At 40.5% G+C, this 13,767-nt stretch overlaps 1 protein-coding gene across 2 annotated transcripts in view; it reads left to right on the forward strand.

Moving 5' to 3' along the window:
* rps6ka3b (ribosomal protein S6 kinase, polypeptide 3b) overlaps positions 1–13,767 on the forward strand; it is a 65,359-nt gene that overhangs the window by 4,792 nt on the left and 46,800 nt on the right. For both annotated transcript variants that reach the window (XM_044338867.1, XM_044338866.1), the window contains exon 2: positions 2,215–2,274. In XM_044338867.1, coding sequence (XP_044194802.1) covers positions 2,215–2,274 — 60 coding nt within the window. The remainder of the gene's footprint in view (positions 1–2,214; positions 2,275–13,767) is intronic.

Below are 13,767 nucleotides of genomic sequence, written 5' to 3' on the forward strand. Positions count from 1 at the left end.
AAGCTGCATGAAAATGGCAAATTTTGATAAATTATCCTAATTTACAGAGCTACGTATCACAACTTCTTGCTTTTGCTGCAACAATTCAGTCGATCAACAGAAAAATAAAGTATTTTGATGAGCGATTGATCGTTTTTAATGATTTTTGAAGCTGGTTTTGTTGATCTTCTGTGATTGTTAGCTGAATCTCTGTAACTCTCGTGATCAGATGTCGTTAATCCAGACACAGACTGCAGGTAATATTAATTCCACCTTTCAGTACGGAACAGTTTTCTGCTTCAGACACAACGCAGCCGATACTGTGAGTCCCTCACTAACGTCCTCTCTGTCACCTTCAATCTTTCTTCCTCTTCCTCACCATAATCCATCACTCTCTCTCTCTCTCTCTCTGTCTGCTACCCATCTCCTCTCTGCTCACTGTCTTTTTTTTTTTCTCCCTCTTTCACCCTGCTGTGCAGATTTAAAGCTTATCCTCCCGGCGATGCACTTACTGGCAAAGTAAATAATCACCATAATCGCCTTTATTGTTATTATTGTTTTTGTCGATGCTATCAGTGTCTGAATCGCAGCTGTTGTTCTAGCAGAGAAGCAGACAGGCTGCTAATCTGCCTTTTTTACATGATGCTAATTCATAGCTGTTGTTTTTTGTGTTTTTAATCGAGATGATGATGATGATGATGATGAGAGGGTTTTTTTTTTTAAATTGAAAGTAAAAGACGCCTCCTCATCGAGTGGCTCAAATTGAAAACAAACCAGGACTGTAGGCAGCAGGAGTCCTCGATGTGTCCGTACGGATCTGTACGATGCTGTAACTTTGCTGTACGTGGTTTAATGAGAACCAGATTGCAGATACATCTCGTTAAAGGTTTAACTGCTGCATGTTTTTAAAGGCAAATCCGAGCATCTAATTGGAATAAAGCTGCTGATAGCTGAAGCTGTATGTCCACAGAGATTCAGTAACTTTAAAGCTGCAACGATGACTCAGCAACTATTTTCATAATCGAATAATCATCTTTTAAGGAAAAATGACAAATAATTTTCTGGCTGCAGCTTCTGAAAATGTGATGATTTGAAGCTTTTATGTGTCAAACATGATGATAAACTGAATATTTTTGGATTTTTGACTGTCGATCAGACAAAACAAGACACCTGAAGACGTCATTATGGGCTCTAAGAGATCAGAACAGACGTTTTTCACTGTTTTCTGACGTTTTATAGACAAAACAATGAATCGATCACTGTAGGCAGGGAACAAGCACAGAGAACTAGAACCAGCGTGCCTTCTTCAGAGCTTAAAAGACAAATCACAGCATATTTACTGTATTTATATATATATATGAAGCTTCTGAGTCCAGAACAAACCAAAAAGATTCAGTTTTCTATCACAGGAGATGATGTGGATATTCACATTTTACAGGCTTGAATTTTAGGCATTTTTGCCTAAAAAGTTGGTAAAATTTAATTATTTTCATTATCCATTAATCTTTGGATTGGTCTATAAGATGCAGATTTTATGTTGTGTTCCTGGTGTTTTGATTTCTTTTCATTTAATCGCTTGCAAAGACTTGAAACTTGTACATATTTTAAATTAGGCGTGTCACGGTAACCTCGACCTCCTCCGTTTGTCTCCTCTGTTCTCTCTCTGTTCAACTCCAGTCGTCTCTCCTCTGTCTCTATAATAAACATCTTGTAGCTCATGAATTCATTTACACACCGAGAAAATTTACCAAAATAGTCCCTGCTCACAATTTCACAACCGCACTACAGTAATATATCTATTACAGTAAAGATAAAAGTGTGTGAAACAGGCCTGTATCAGCAGTAATGCGGAGGCGTTTCCGAGTATCACAGCAGACTGTTTTCCTGGTGAACATGTCGAAATCACCATGAACTACTTGACGTTGTTCTTGAAGAAAAGAATGTAAAAATTCTTTGCTTCCAGCTTCTCAAATGTGAATGTTTTCTGGTTTTTTTTACTCCTCTGTGACAGTAAACTGAATATATTTTGGGTTGTGGACTGTTGGTCGGGACAAAACAAGTTTGGGAAACACTAATCAACATTTTTCATCATTTTCTGACGTTTCATGGACCACACAGCTAACCGATTCATTGAGAAAAACCGCTGTGGTGATGTTGCAGCGGCAGGAACACGGTGTTTCAGGTGTGTGTGTGTGCTAACGTGTGACGTCTCTCTCTCTTCCTGTGTGGTTACAGGATGTACATCACGATCCCGAGGACTCGGTGGGGGAGGACGACTCGATGCCTGTCTGCACCGTAAGTCTTTCTCCTGTCTTTAGGGTTTTATGTTCACATCAAACAGAGAGGAGCTTCCAGATTGTGTTTGGAGGTTTTCTGTTAGTCTTGCCTGACATTTAGCGGGCTTCAGTTGTAAACACAGCGAGCTCTCTGTTTGTACTGACAACAGCGTAACCCTCTGAACTCACTGATGGCAGCTGCCTGGAAGTGTGTGTGTGTGTGTGTGTGTGTGTGTGTGTGTTATTGAGATATATGCAGTCATGAGTTTGACCGGATGCTATTGACAAGTAAACATCATTTCCAGTCATTTGTACATCGACACTTGTGCAACTTTTTGTGTTGTTTGAGTTTTTCCTCGTTGATAAAAATCTCCTTTTTGTTTGAGAGAACTGACGCCTACTCCTGCAGGATAATTACTGGTATCAGAGTGAAGCACTAGCGTAGCTCACTATTAAAGTCATGACTCATCTTAAAGCAAAAAAAAAAAAAAAAAAAAAAAAAAAATCCTCCTCCTCCCTCAGATGCTGTGAACCGCTCGATATCATCATTCATTTGTCACATTCCAGGAGTTATTTTTGGGAGTTAGATGTTGTTATTTACACTTGAAGTAAACAGACTTTCCTCAGCCTGCGTCTTACACCACTTTAGTCACTTCCTGTGTTCTGCTTTCCAATTGTAAACCGATACTAACTTTGTTTTGTAGTATTTTCAGAAGGGACAAATTTAAAAATAAAGCGTTCTGTAAAAGGGAGGAAAGTGTCTGGTGTAGATGTTTGACTTCACTCGTTCACAGCAGATAAACAAACTCACTTCTATCACCCATCTATCATCTAATGACCTTTCTTCTGTCAGTTTGTATTCATTTAGATGAGTTCGTTCCACCGTTTTCCTCCAGTCAGACCCATGATTGTCCATTTGTATGTAAGATTTAGGCTGTTTTCAGACCTGTAGTTTGTTTGCTCTGGTCAGTTTGGTGCATTTTCACACAGGAAAAAAATCAGACAAACCAAAATGTAAAAGCCACCAGAGAACGTTTACTTCCCTCATTGGTCAGATGTTACTGGTGGCAGGAGCGTAAACACAGGAAGAAGAAGGTCCTGAAGATGTTCCCAGCGCAAACAAACCGCTCCTGAGTTCATCTGGGACCAGATCGAGACCACTTCCTCTAGAGCCTCTAGAGCAGGGGTATCCAACTCAAATTTAAGAGGTCCAGTTAGAGAACACTTCTTGAAGCAAAGGTCCATCATAATGTCTATAACCATTTAGCCTGGTAGTCGTAACAACAATCGATACCTGACTGTCTAATCAACGTAACATAGAAGTGAACATATATGTATGACTGCTGATGTTTAATGTAATAATAATAATAATCTACTAAATAAAATAGGGCTGCATTTGAAAATAAATCAAATGTTCAAATAAAGTGTTTAACTTCAGAAAAATCAAATAAAGGGAAGAAAAGCTTGAATTTCCCTCTTTTCTGTTTCACATCTTGACTTTCTCTCCTTTTCTCCGTCTACCGTAAAGACTATAAAAGCTGTGCCAGTTAGAACAGAAGCCCCCTGTTTTAAATCATAACCGTCTGTCTGGGCTGTAGGTCCGGGGGTCCGTATGGGACAGCTTCTGGGTCCGGACCCGGACCGCGGTCCGCCAGTTAGTGACCTCTGATCTAAAGGGTCTCGGTACGGCTGGTTTGGTCTGTACTTGAGTACCATTGCTGTGTTCAGATCTGCCCAATCGAATCGTATCAAGGAGGAAAACCAACCAGAGTCCGATTCAACTGGACTAGAAAGTGCAGATCTGAAAACACCTCAATGCATCAATTCACTTTCTATTAGTATGAAATGGTACAATATGTTGATTTCTTGCATATTTACTGCCAAACAGCACACTATATATATATATTATAGTGTTAGTATAGAGTAGGGATGTGCAGAGAGCCCAGTATTTGTATTTGTATCTGTATTTATAATCGAAAAGTGGAAAGAGGCTTAAAAATCCTGTTTTTGTTTTTATGACACTTTTAATTTTAGAAAATTAAAGTGTTACAATAAGTGTTCATGAATAAACTACCTTATGAAGGAGGTCCCCACACTGGGTCTGGAACTGGACTCTCCCAGATCATAGACGACTGCGCTGACAGACCTCTACCTATCTATCTATACACCCATAACACAGAGACAGCGCAGCGTTGGGAGGAACTTCAAAGGCAATTATTGCTTTGCGCTTTTCATTTATTGCCTATTTTTTACAATCTAACTTTGTGGGAAGGAGAAGAGGAACAACAGGTTATGGAAAGTCCGTTGGAAGCACTTTGCTTGTGTCAGTAGCTCAGCTTTATCTCTGGGGAACACCCCCAACGAATAACTTTTAAAATATTTGTATAGTGGCAACCCACTATATGTGCTTTGCCGAATAACGTATTTGTATTCAGGCACACTCCTAGTATGGAATTGGTAGATGCGCTTCGTCTCTATTCTATACTACTGTACTTGTTTTCAGTACAGTGTGAACTATTTACTAATTGTCAAAGTCTTTGGCAGTTAGTATACAAAAAAAATCAACATTTTATATTAACAGGAAATGATGAAATATGTGTCAGACACCAAATTAACCTCACATTAACTTTTTTTTGTTCTCCAAGATTAAACTGTTTTTTACACATTAGTTTTTGTGTGTACTTGTACTTCATTGTGGTATTTACAGTCTAAACACACTGTGTTATGCAGGACACAACAATTGATGTCTTACATTTCCCAGAATACCTGAACAACCGTCTGCAGGTAAAGGAGACGGAACACGTCGCTCTCGGTCAGAGGCGGGAAGTAAGACGACTCGGCTTCGTGTCCGCTCTGATCTGCTCAGTCAGTCGGTAGTTTTCAATTCATTTTCAGTCTGAGCTGTCAGTGTTGTGACAGACGAGACAGCCGAAACAAATTACTTTTTTTATCTGGACTGACGGATTTGTCAGCGTCTGTTCAGCGGATCAGAATCGGAGGAAAACTTTAAAGGTGTTTTTTTTTTTTTTTTTTTATAAAACAGGAGGCTTTTCTCATCTCTTCACCAGCTAATCCCAAGAGCAGCTTTCTTTATTCTTTACCTGAGGAGAATGCAACAGTAATTCAGTATGAGACCTGAGGAAAGGCGCCTTCAGACTGTGTGACGGCAACAATCATGTAAATCTGTCACAAGTCACATTGTGCGAGGCGTCTATCATAAAATCTTGGTCACAATTAGTTTCAGGCTGCATGATATATCAGTTTGAGGTTGTCACTGTGATTGTGAGACGAATGTGTGGTGAATTGTAGATATAAAAAGAGAAAAAAAGTTTATGAAAGCAGAGACGTGTCATCCACCAAACGCAGCAAACTTCTTTCATTCACCTCCGTCGTTTTGGTTCGTGTCCACTAAATATGGACGTAGTTACCGTGACGTCACCTGTTGGTTTCTGAAGGGCGGTTTTGAACATGGATGTATTATAAGAGCTGGGTACCGGACTAAAAATGGCGTCCATTCAGTCCTATAGGAACTACTCGCCTGGCGCATACGCCAAAAAAGTTTCTAGCTTCACGGTTTGCTTCCGCGTTGTGCGGCCCACTGAATATGCGCAGTAGTGTTTCCCTGCTGGCCCCGCCCACGAGCTCCCGCTCGGCCCATAGACTTTACATTGTGATGATGTCACAGATTTTTAAATCGCTTTTCTCGGCTCGAGGAAAGTTTTACAAACATAAAACCTCCATGGATCAAAAGTTCATAACAGAAAGAGTCATAATTGACGTTGTTTGCAGTTCGAGGGGTCCTGTCAACAGTTTTACAGACGTCTCTTTTACAATGGTGGTTTATGTGGAAAATCCTTTTTGGGCCGCGGGGGGATTGTTCGCTGTAATACCAGAAGTGGCCACTGGGAAAAATTGGCTGCAGGGCTGCGCGGCGGCGCCCTATCCAGCTCTTATTATACATCCATGGTTTTGAAGCTTAAAGCGAGCCGCTCCGGCCGTCGCCATCTTGGCAGTGCGTGACGCTGCCTAACTCCCAGCCAATCAAAAACGGGCAAAGAGGCGGGCCGAATGGCTGAAACAAGCCACCTAGCGGCTGGCGGACCTGTCACTCAAAGCAGCCATGTCCTTCATTATGCAGAACTTTACGGCTGAATAAAACTTCAACGGGTGAGTTATTAAAAAATTCACCCCCCGTACAGTTGTCATGAAAGAGGAAATTAGCTACAGAGACCAAAACCGTTGTTTGTACCAGACTGTAAACATGTTTATTTCTGCTGTAAAGTTGGACATTTTAACATGGAGGTCTATGGGGATTGACTCGCTTCTGGAGCCTCAAGTGTTCATTCAAGGAACTGCAGTTTTTGACACTTCCGCATTGGCTTCATTTTACAGCCGTGGAGGTTGCTGCTTGGTCATTTCATGTGGTCATGAGTAGCAGCAGCAGTCACACTGAGAGAATTTGGTCTTAAATTTCTGATAAATTCAGAATTTTGCTCGCCAAAGCTCGTAAACGGCCACCAGTAGACGAGACTCACAGTGAGATCTAGGGCGCTGATTTAGATTGAAGACCAGAGATTTCACGATAACTGGCAACTTCTCGTCTCAAACAGCCCAGAATAGCAAAGTGTAAAAAAAAAGGCCTTTAAAGCAGCTTCACCTGCAGTGGACCTGAACCGACTGATCAAATCTGCTTCCCATTTGGATGCTTACGGTGAAAATTTGCTTAATATTGACATGCAAAGTTGGGATGCAGTTGACTGTGTCGTCCAAACAAGGATCCACTTGTTATTCATTATCTTTAATAAAACACTAAAGTCCTCTTAAAGTCAAAAACACATTTAACTTCCTCTTCCTTCAGTTTGTTTTCACATTCATCTGTTGAAAGTGTAACGTTTCTCACCTTTTAATGTCAGTTTAACACGTGTAGCTACTAGCAGGATTTGTGACATCACAGCTAGTTCGGAGCCAATCGTGGTCGAGTATTCAACTTACACAAGTGTGATGTGGAAACTTGAAACCTCCAGTTGCACAAACACTGAGACTGAACTTTGAACATCACATTACAAGAGATTTAATTTTAAGAATTTTTTAATATGGAGTTGAACTTTTTTTTTGCGGAAAAACATCAAATTATTCCAAGCAGAGAGTTTTTACGTGTCTTATTCTGTATTACAGCAACTTTATTAATATTTATCATACAGTAGAATAGTAGCTGGACATAGACAGATGAGGTGCTTCCCAACCTGGGGGTCAGGACCTCCCAGAGGGTCACAAGATAAATCAGAGGGGTCAAGAGTTATTTTTGACTGTTTAACTTTTTTCCTCTAATCTCTGTTGTTCGTTGTGAAACACTGGACAGTTTCATAGAGAGCCCGAGAGGCTCCACAGAGGAAAAAACAAATTTGTGCTTTCAATTAAATAATTAGCGCTCTGGTTTTAATCAATTTGCCAGTCAGCCGGGAGTTTTTCAGCGAATAAGTGAGATATCTGTTCAATCTATCTATAAATCTATAAATTATAAGGGATAACAGTGTTGTGCTTAAAGTATATCCACATATCTCAGCTCAGAATTATGTTATATTGAGAGCACATATCAGGCAGCTCCTATAGTTTTACCTCTTCAGCTCTTCAAAAATGATTCATAAGACAGTCTGGGGAGGGAACATCCCCTCTGTGGTCGGACTACACGGAGCTCACGGACACGTGCAGCCTCAGAGAAAACGGTTGTGAGCAGACATCGCTTCACTTAAAAGGGTTACGAGCCAGTATATGTCTGGGAAACACCAGCGTGGAGCTCACAGTATCTGACAACAGGCTGATGTCTCCGCTTGAATAAAACAGAATCTGACTTTGATCTTACATAGCGGGGTCTTCCTCGCTGCAGAGAGAGAGAGAGTGTGTGTGTGTGTGTGTGTGTGTGTGTGTGTGTGTGTGTGTGTGTGTGTGTGTGTGTTGGCGGCAGGGCAGGCAGGCAGGGCAGCTGCACACATCGATTTTTAAATGCAGAGGAGATGGTTTATGGATCGGCTGCCTGAGAAAAGCTGAGCACTCATTACCTCACTCTCCAGAGTCTGCAGCAGGCACACACACACACACACACACACACACACACACACACACACACACATATAGAGGAAAGAAGCTAGATGTGAAAAGACGGTATAAACGTCACAATGTGTGTGTGTGTGTGTGAGGATGAATATATGAATATATTACAAAGCTGTTAATGAGTGAGTGAGACTGTTCCACTCGCTCAACTGAGTGTGAAACCTCTCGTGTGTGTGTGTGTGTGTTGGTGTGTTGGTGTGTGTGTTTTATCTCAGGTTAAAATGGCGTAATGAGGCAGCTCTCTCTCTCTCTCTCTCTCTCTCTGTGTTTCACGCTGCAGAAAGTCTCGAGTGTGAAACTGCTGCACATGTTTGTTATACTTGTGAGAACCGCTCATTGATATGATGTGTTTAAAAGCCTCCTTCACTTCAAATATGTGTTTTTTTCTTCTTCACTGTTTGTTTTCACGTTCATCTGCTGAAGGAGGAAAGTTTCTCTGAGCTCAACCTTAAATCTCACTTTAACACGTGGAGCTACTGGCAGGATTTGTGACATCACAGCTGGTTTGGAGCCAATCGTGGTCCAGTATGCAACTGACACAAGTGTGATGTGGAAACTTGAAACCTCCAGTTGCACAAACACTGAGAATAGACTTGATTCTGCATTTTTACCACATCACACAAATTATTATTCAAACCGGAGTATTTTATATACATCTACTATACATATACATAAGATTAAACCTGACACATCTAAACTAGAGCCGCAACGACACGTTGATTAATTGATTAGTCGTTCAACATTTTAGTCATTTTTTAAAGCAAATATGACAAAGAGTTGCTTGTTTCAGCTTCTCAAATGTGAAGATTGAATGTTTTTCTTTGTCATTCATTAAAATAAACTGTTTTTTTTTAGTTTTGAACTGCTTGTTAGACATTTGAAGACGTCACCTTTGACTCTTTTATGGATAAAACGACTAATCCTAGACCAGAAGGTGGTTGTATGCTCCTTCAGACGTGCTTCTCAAACAGTGGAAAAGCCGTTTTTGTAAGTTTCCAACAAGCTGACATTCACACCCACTTCACGCCATGATTGGTCAGCTGTTGCGGAGGTGAGAAATTAACTTCTCTCAACTATTAATGTCACTTCTCATGTGAATAAACGAGTCTGACCGCCTTCCAGGAGGGTTATCAGTCGTCCCCCCCCCCCCTCCCCTCTCAGTGACAGTCGGCTCCGCCTTTTCGAGTAAAACCGTTCAGATCAACTATGAACACATTTGATTTCCAGCGAGGTCGGACGACACGTCGTGAGAAGCAGCTCCGAGCCGCCAGAACTTTAATTTCAACAGTCCTTTGAAGAAAAGAAGGACCAGAAAAATGTCTTTGTTTTAAATATTTAACACTCTATCTGGTCCTCACAGAGACGGAAAACACAAGAGCGCACACTTCAACACTTACTCACACACACACAAGCTCATTATCGAATCCATAAAACACACACACACACACACACACACACACACACACACACACACACACACACACACACACACACGTACGCCACAGCACAAGTCGACATCATCACTAGTTTGGAGACGACTTCAAGAAAGCAACACATTTACTTCACATACTGATTACACTGCTCATTGTTGAGTCAGTAACACACACACACACACACACACACACACACACACACACACACACACACACTGATGCCCCCAGCGAGGCAGAAAATGGTTTCCAGACAACGTTAGGAACATCGCTGCTCTCTGAGGGACCAACTCACATCTGCTGCCATCTGCTGCTTCTCAGCTGTGTGTGTGTGTGTGTGTGTGTGTGTGTGTGTGCGTGTGTGTGTGTGTGTGTGTGTGTGTGTGTGTGTGTGTGTGTGTGTGTGTGCGTGTGTGTGTGTGTTGCACAGACACAGTATCATGTTTGGGTCCAGGATGAGGTCACTTATTCACTGTGGGAGAGACCGACACTGACCCTCCGACTCCAGCTCAGTCATGCACACGAACAAACACGTGCACCAGCTTTTTATGATATAACGTTCCATTTTTAAACTTTTTAGTTTTTTAGTTTAACTACAAACTAAAAGAGAGAGTTTAGAGTTTGTCGTCCTTCTGTGTGGCTGCAGTTATGCTGCGTTCATGTCCTGTGGGAGGGATGATGGTGGAAAGACTCCTCGTGAGGGTTCACGTCAGCTGACAACTCAGAAAAAAGTCGTGAGTTAGTCGTTAAAATACTGTGCATTGAAAAAATTACATTATATCTATTAAAATTGGGTTTAATTATTTGAATGACGGACTTTCAGTTGGGCTGCAACTAACAATTATATCAATTCTTCTAATGATTTTTTTTTTCTCGATTAATTTTGTCCAGTAAATGTCAGTAAATATTGAAAACCGGTCGTTATAATTTCCCACAGATACGACCAACAAGAAATACTCAGTTTAGCATCATGTATGAGAAAGAAAAGCATAAAATTCTCACATTTGAGAAGCTACAACTAGAAAATATTAAGTTTTTTTGCTTTAAAAATATAATTATTAGATTATCAAAACACAGTAGTATCTGATTCATTTTCTGTCAAGCGACTGATTGATTGTCAACTTATCGTTGTAGCTTCTGAGTTTACTCGTCTTAATTACAGCTTGTGTGTAGACGTGACTGTTTACAAGTCGAGGGCTACAATTAAAGATTATTTTCAGATGTGAGTACTTTGTCTGGTTTATAAAATGTCAAACATTGGTTTGAAATACCTAACAGGAGCTCAGAGAACATGTAAATAGCATCTCTTATCCAACCAACAGTCCTGAACCCAAAGATATTCAGTTTACAGTGACATGAAACTGACCTCCAGGGAGCTGGAAACAGAAACTGTTTTTTTCTTGATAAATGACTGAAACGGTTATTAGATTGTCAAAATTATTGATGAAGGTTTTAGATAAACGACCACGATTTCCCAGTGAAATATAATATTGGGTTTATTAAGCTTAAATGAAAACAGGAAGTGGTGCTAATTCACTCGTCTTAATGAGTGAAGCAGTTGTTTAAACCATAATCTTATAACTACACTGATCACATGAACAACCCAAACGACTGTCTCGTTTTTCCAGGTTAAACATCTGAAGCAAAGATCGACGGCAGACCTGTGAGTTCATGTTGATATACGAGTGAAGGAGGGAACTGTCAAGTCATCTATCGTACAATTTAAAGAGAAGTTAAATTGTAAATTACGTTAGAGGATTTTCAGCGACCATCTGAAACCGATAGTCGTCTCTTCTCTGGCTACTTGAGCTCATAAATGTCATAAATCTTGACTGGGCCTGTTCTGCAGTGAGCTGAGTCATTTAAAATGAGCGTTGGAGCCCCGGATGAGTCGTCTCTTTGACTTGGGCTCGGTGTGTGTGTGTGTGTGTGTGTGAAGCAGCAGCTGAACATCTGGAGGAAGCTGTAGTCGAGTTTTCTGGTCGACCTGAGCGGTTTGGCAGCGAGAACAGAAAAACACACAAAAAAAAAAAACCCAGATAAAACATCCTTCTTTAAACGAGCTGATCCGATGTGTTTTGTAAGATTTACTCATGAGTCCGTGTTTCCTTTCAGGTCACAGAGTTAACGGTGCTGAAAATGTGAATGAGTCACTTGAACAAATGTAATATTATGCCGCCTTCAGGTGCTTGTCAGAACCATTAGAATTACAAATGGAGCTTTTGTGAGTTGAATTAATCCGAAGCAGATCTGCAGAGGACAAACGCTCTTCTTCACAACCTTGAAGCTGCCAAACACAGCCGCAGATTTTACATCTCTAACCTTTCAATCACTGCTGCTGCATGAACATGATAGTATCCAGCAATCTGAGACATGAGATGTGATGTTTTCCACATCGTTAAAAGTCATTAATACCTCTGATAATGCCTCGTTTCTAGGTGTACTGTACTGTAGCTGCTTTTACGGCCTGTTTACGGCCTGCTGTTTTACTCTGGTTATTGGTTTTTGAACATATCAATAACAAAAGCAGACAAATACAGTATAATAGAGAGGTGAGGTGAGACAGATCAACAAAAATACAGTAGTGTGATGGGTTCACAGATAAATGGTTGTTATATCACCTTCGACAGGGTTTCAAACCTGGTGTTTAATTGGATAATGGAGAAAAAGCTGCCATATTTTGTTGAGTTTATTAGTTGAATAATGAAGCACACCTGAGCTTCATTGTTCAGACTATATAAAGCAGAAAATATTCACATTTGAGAAGCTGGAATCAGAGAATTTGGACATTTTTTCTTAAAAAATAGTTGATTTTCTGTTGATCGACTAACATAAATCAACTAACTGTTGCAGCTCTAACTGAGACAGAAGTTCATATCAGGTGTTTGTAACAGTAAAAGTATATATTTTTGGCTATTTATAACTGTCTACTTACTAGGGGTGTGCCCGAATACAAATATTCAGCAAAGCACGAATAGTGTTTTTTTTTTTTTTTTCTCTCAAATGAATATTTGTTTCATACAAATATTTTAAAAACTATTTGTTTTCAGGAAGAAAAAAAACAACATGTCAAATATCAGCGTGCAGGTCGGTTACGTCTCTATCTCAGTGTCTCTCCTCTGCTCCGCTGTGACGTCTATCAGCAGGTCTCAACCAGGGGAGTCACATCCACCTGCTACATGACGCACATTTCCTTATTTGGACATCACTCCCAGAGTCGGGGGTGTTCCTCAGATATAAATCTGAACTACTGACACATGTGAAGTTCTCCCAAGAGACTCTCCATAACCTGTTGTTCCTCTTCTCCTTTCCACAAAGTTAGGTTGTAAAAAATAGGCAATAAAATGAAAAGTGCAAAGCAAGAATCACCTTTGAAGTTCTTCTACATGGTTACATGCTGTGCTGTTTCTGTGTTATGGGTGTATAAACAGGTAGAGGTCTGTCTGCAATGAGGCGATGAGTAAAGTTTTATCTCAGTAGTCAGCACAGATCTAGGAGACTCTGGTTCGAGACTCAGTGTAGTGACCTCCTTTATAAGGTAGTTTATTCATGATATATAGAAATACAAATACTGGGCTCTCTGCACATCCCTACTACCTTCTCAAACTTTTCTGTTCAAAGTGTAACTCACACAGTCTGGGTGTTTGTCCTCTCTGCACATGCAGGCCAAAGCAGGCTAATGTAATATAAAGTCAGCAGTAAATACTCACACACACACACACACACACACATGCTGCGGCTGCAAAAACACAGAATAATGAAGTCTGACACTACATGTGGGCCCTCATTTCCCCCTTTCAGCCTATTTTTCCTGACAGATTACCAAAGGAAGATTCAATTATTCATCATCCCCCTAGAAAAAAGGCCCTCATCACAAATGCTAAAAATGTAATGAATTTCCTTATTAGAGAAGTCATTTTTCATATTCATCATTTCACAACCCTACCGTGTGTGTATGTATGTATGTATGTATA

Source organism: Thunnus albacares, chromosome 21 (genome assembly GCF_914725855.1).
Source record: "Thunnus albacares chromosome 21, fThuAlb1.1, whole genome shotgun sequence".
Taxonomy (NCBI): domain Eukaryota; kingdom Metazoa; phylum Chordata; class Actinopteri; order Scombriformes; family Scombridae; genus Thunnus; species Thunnus albacares.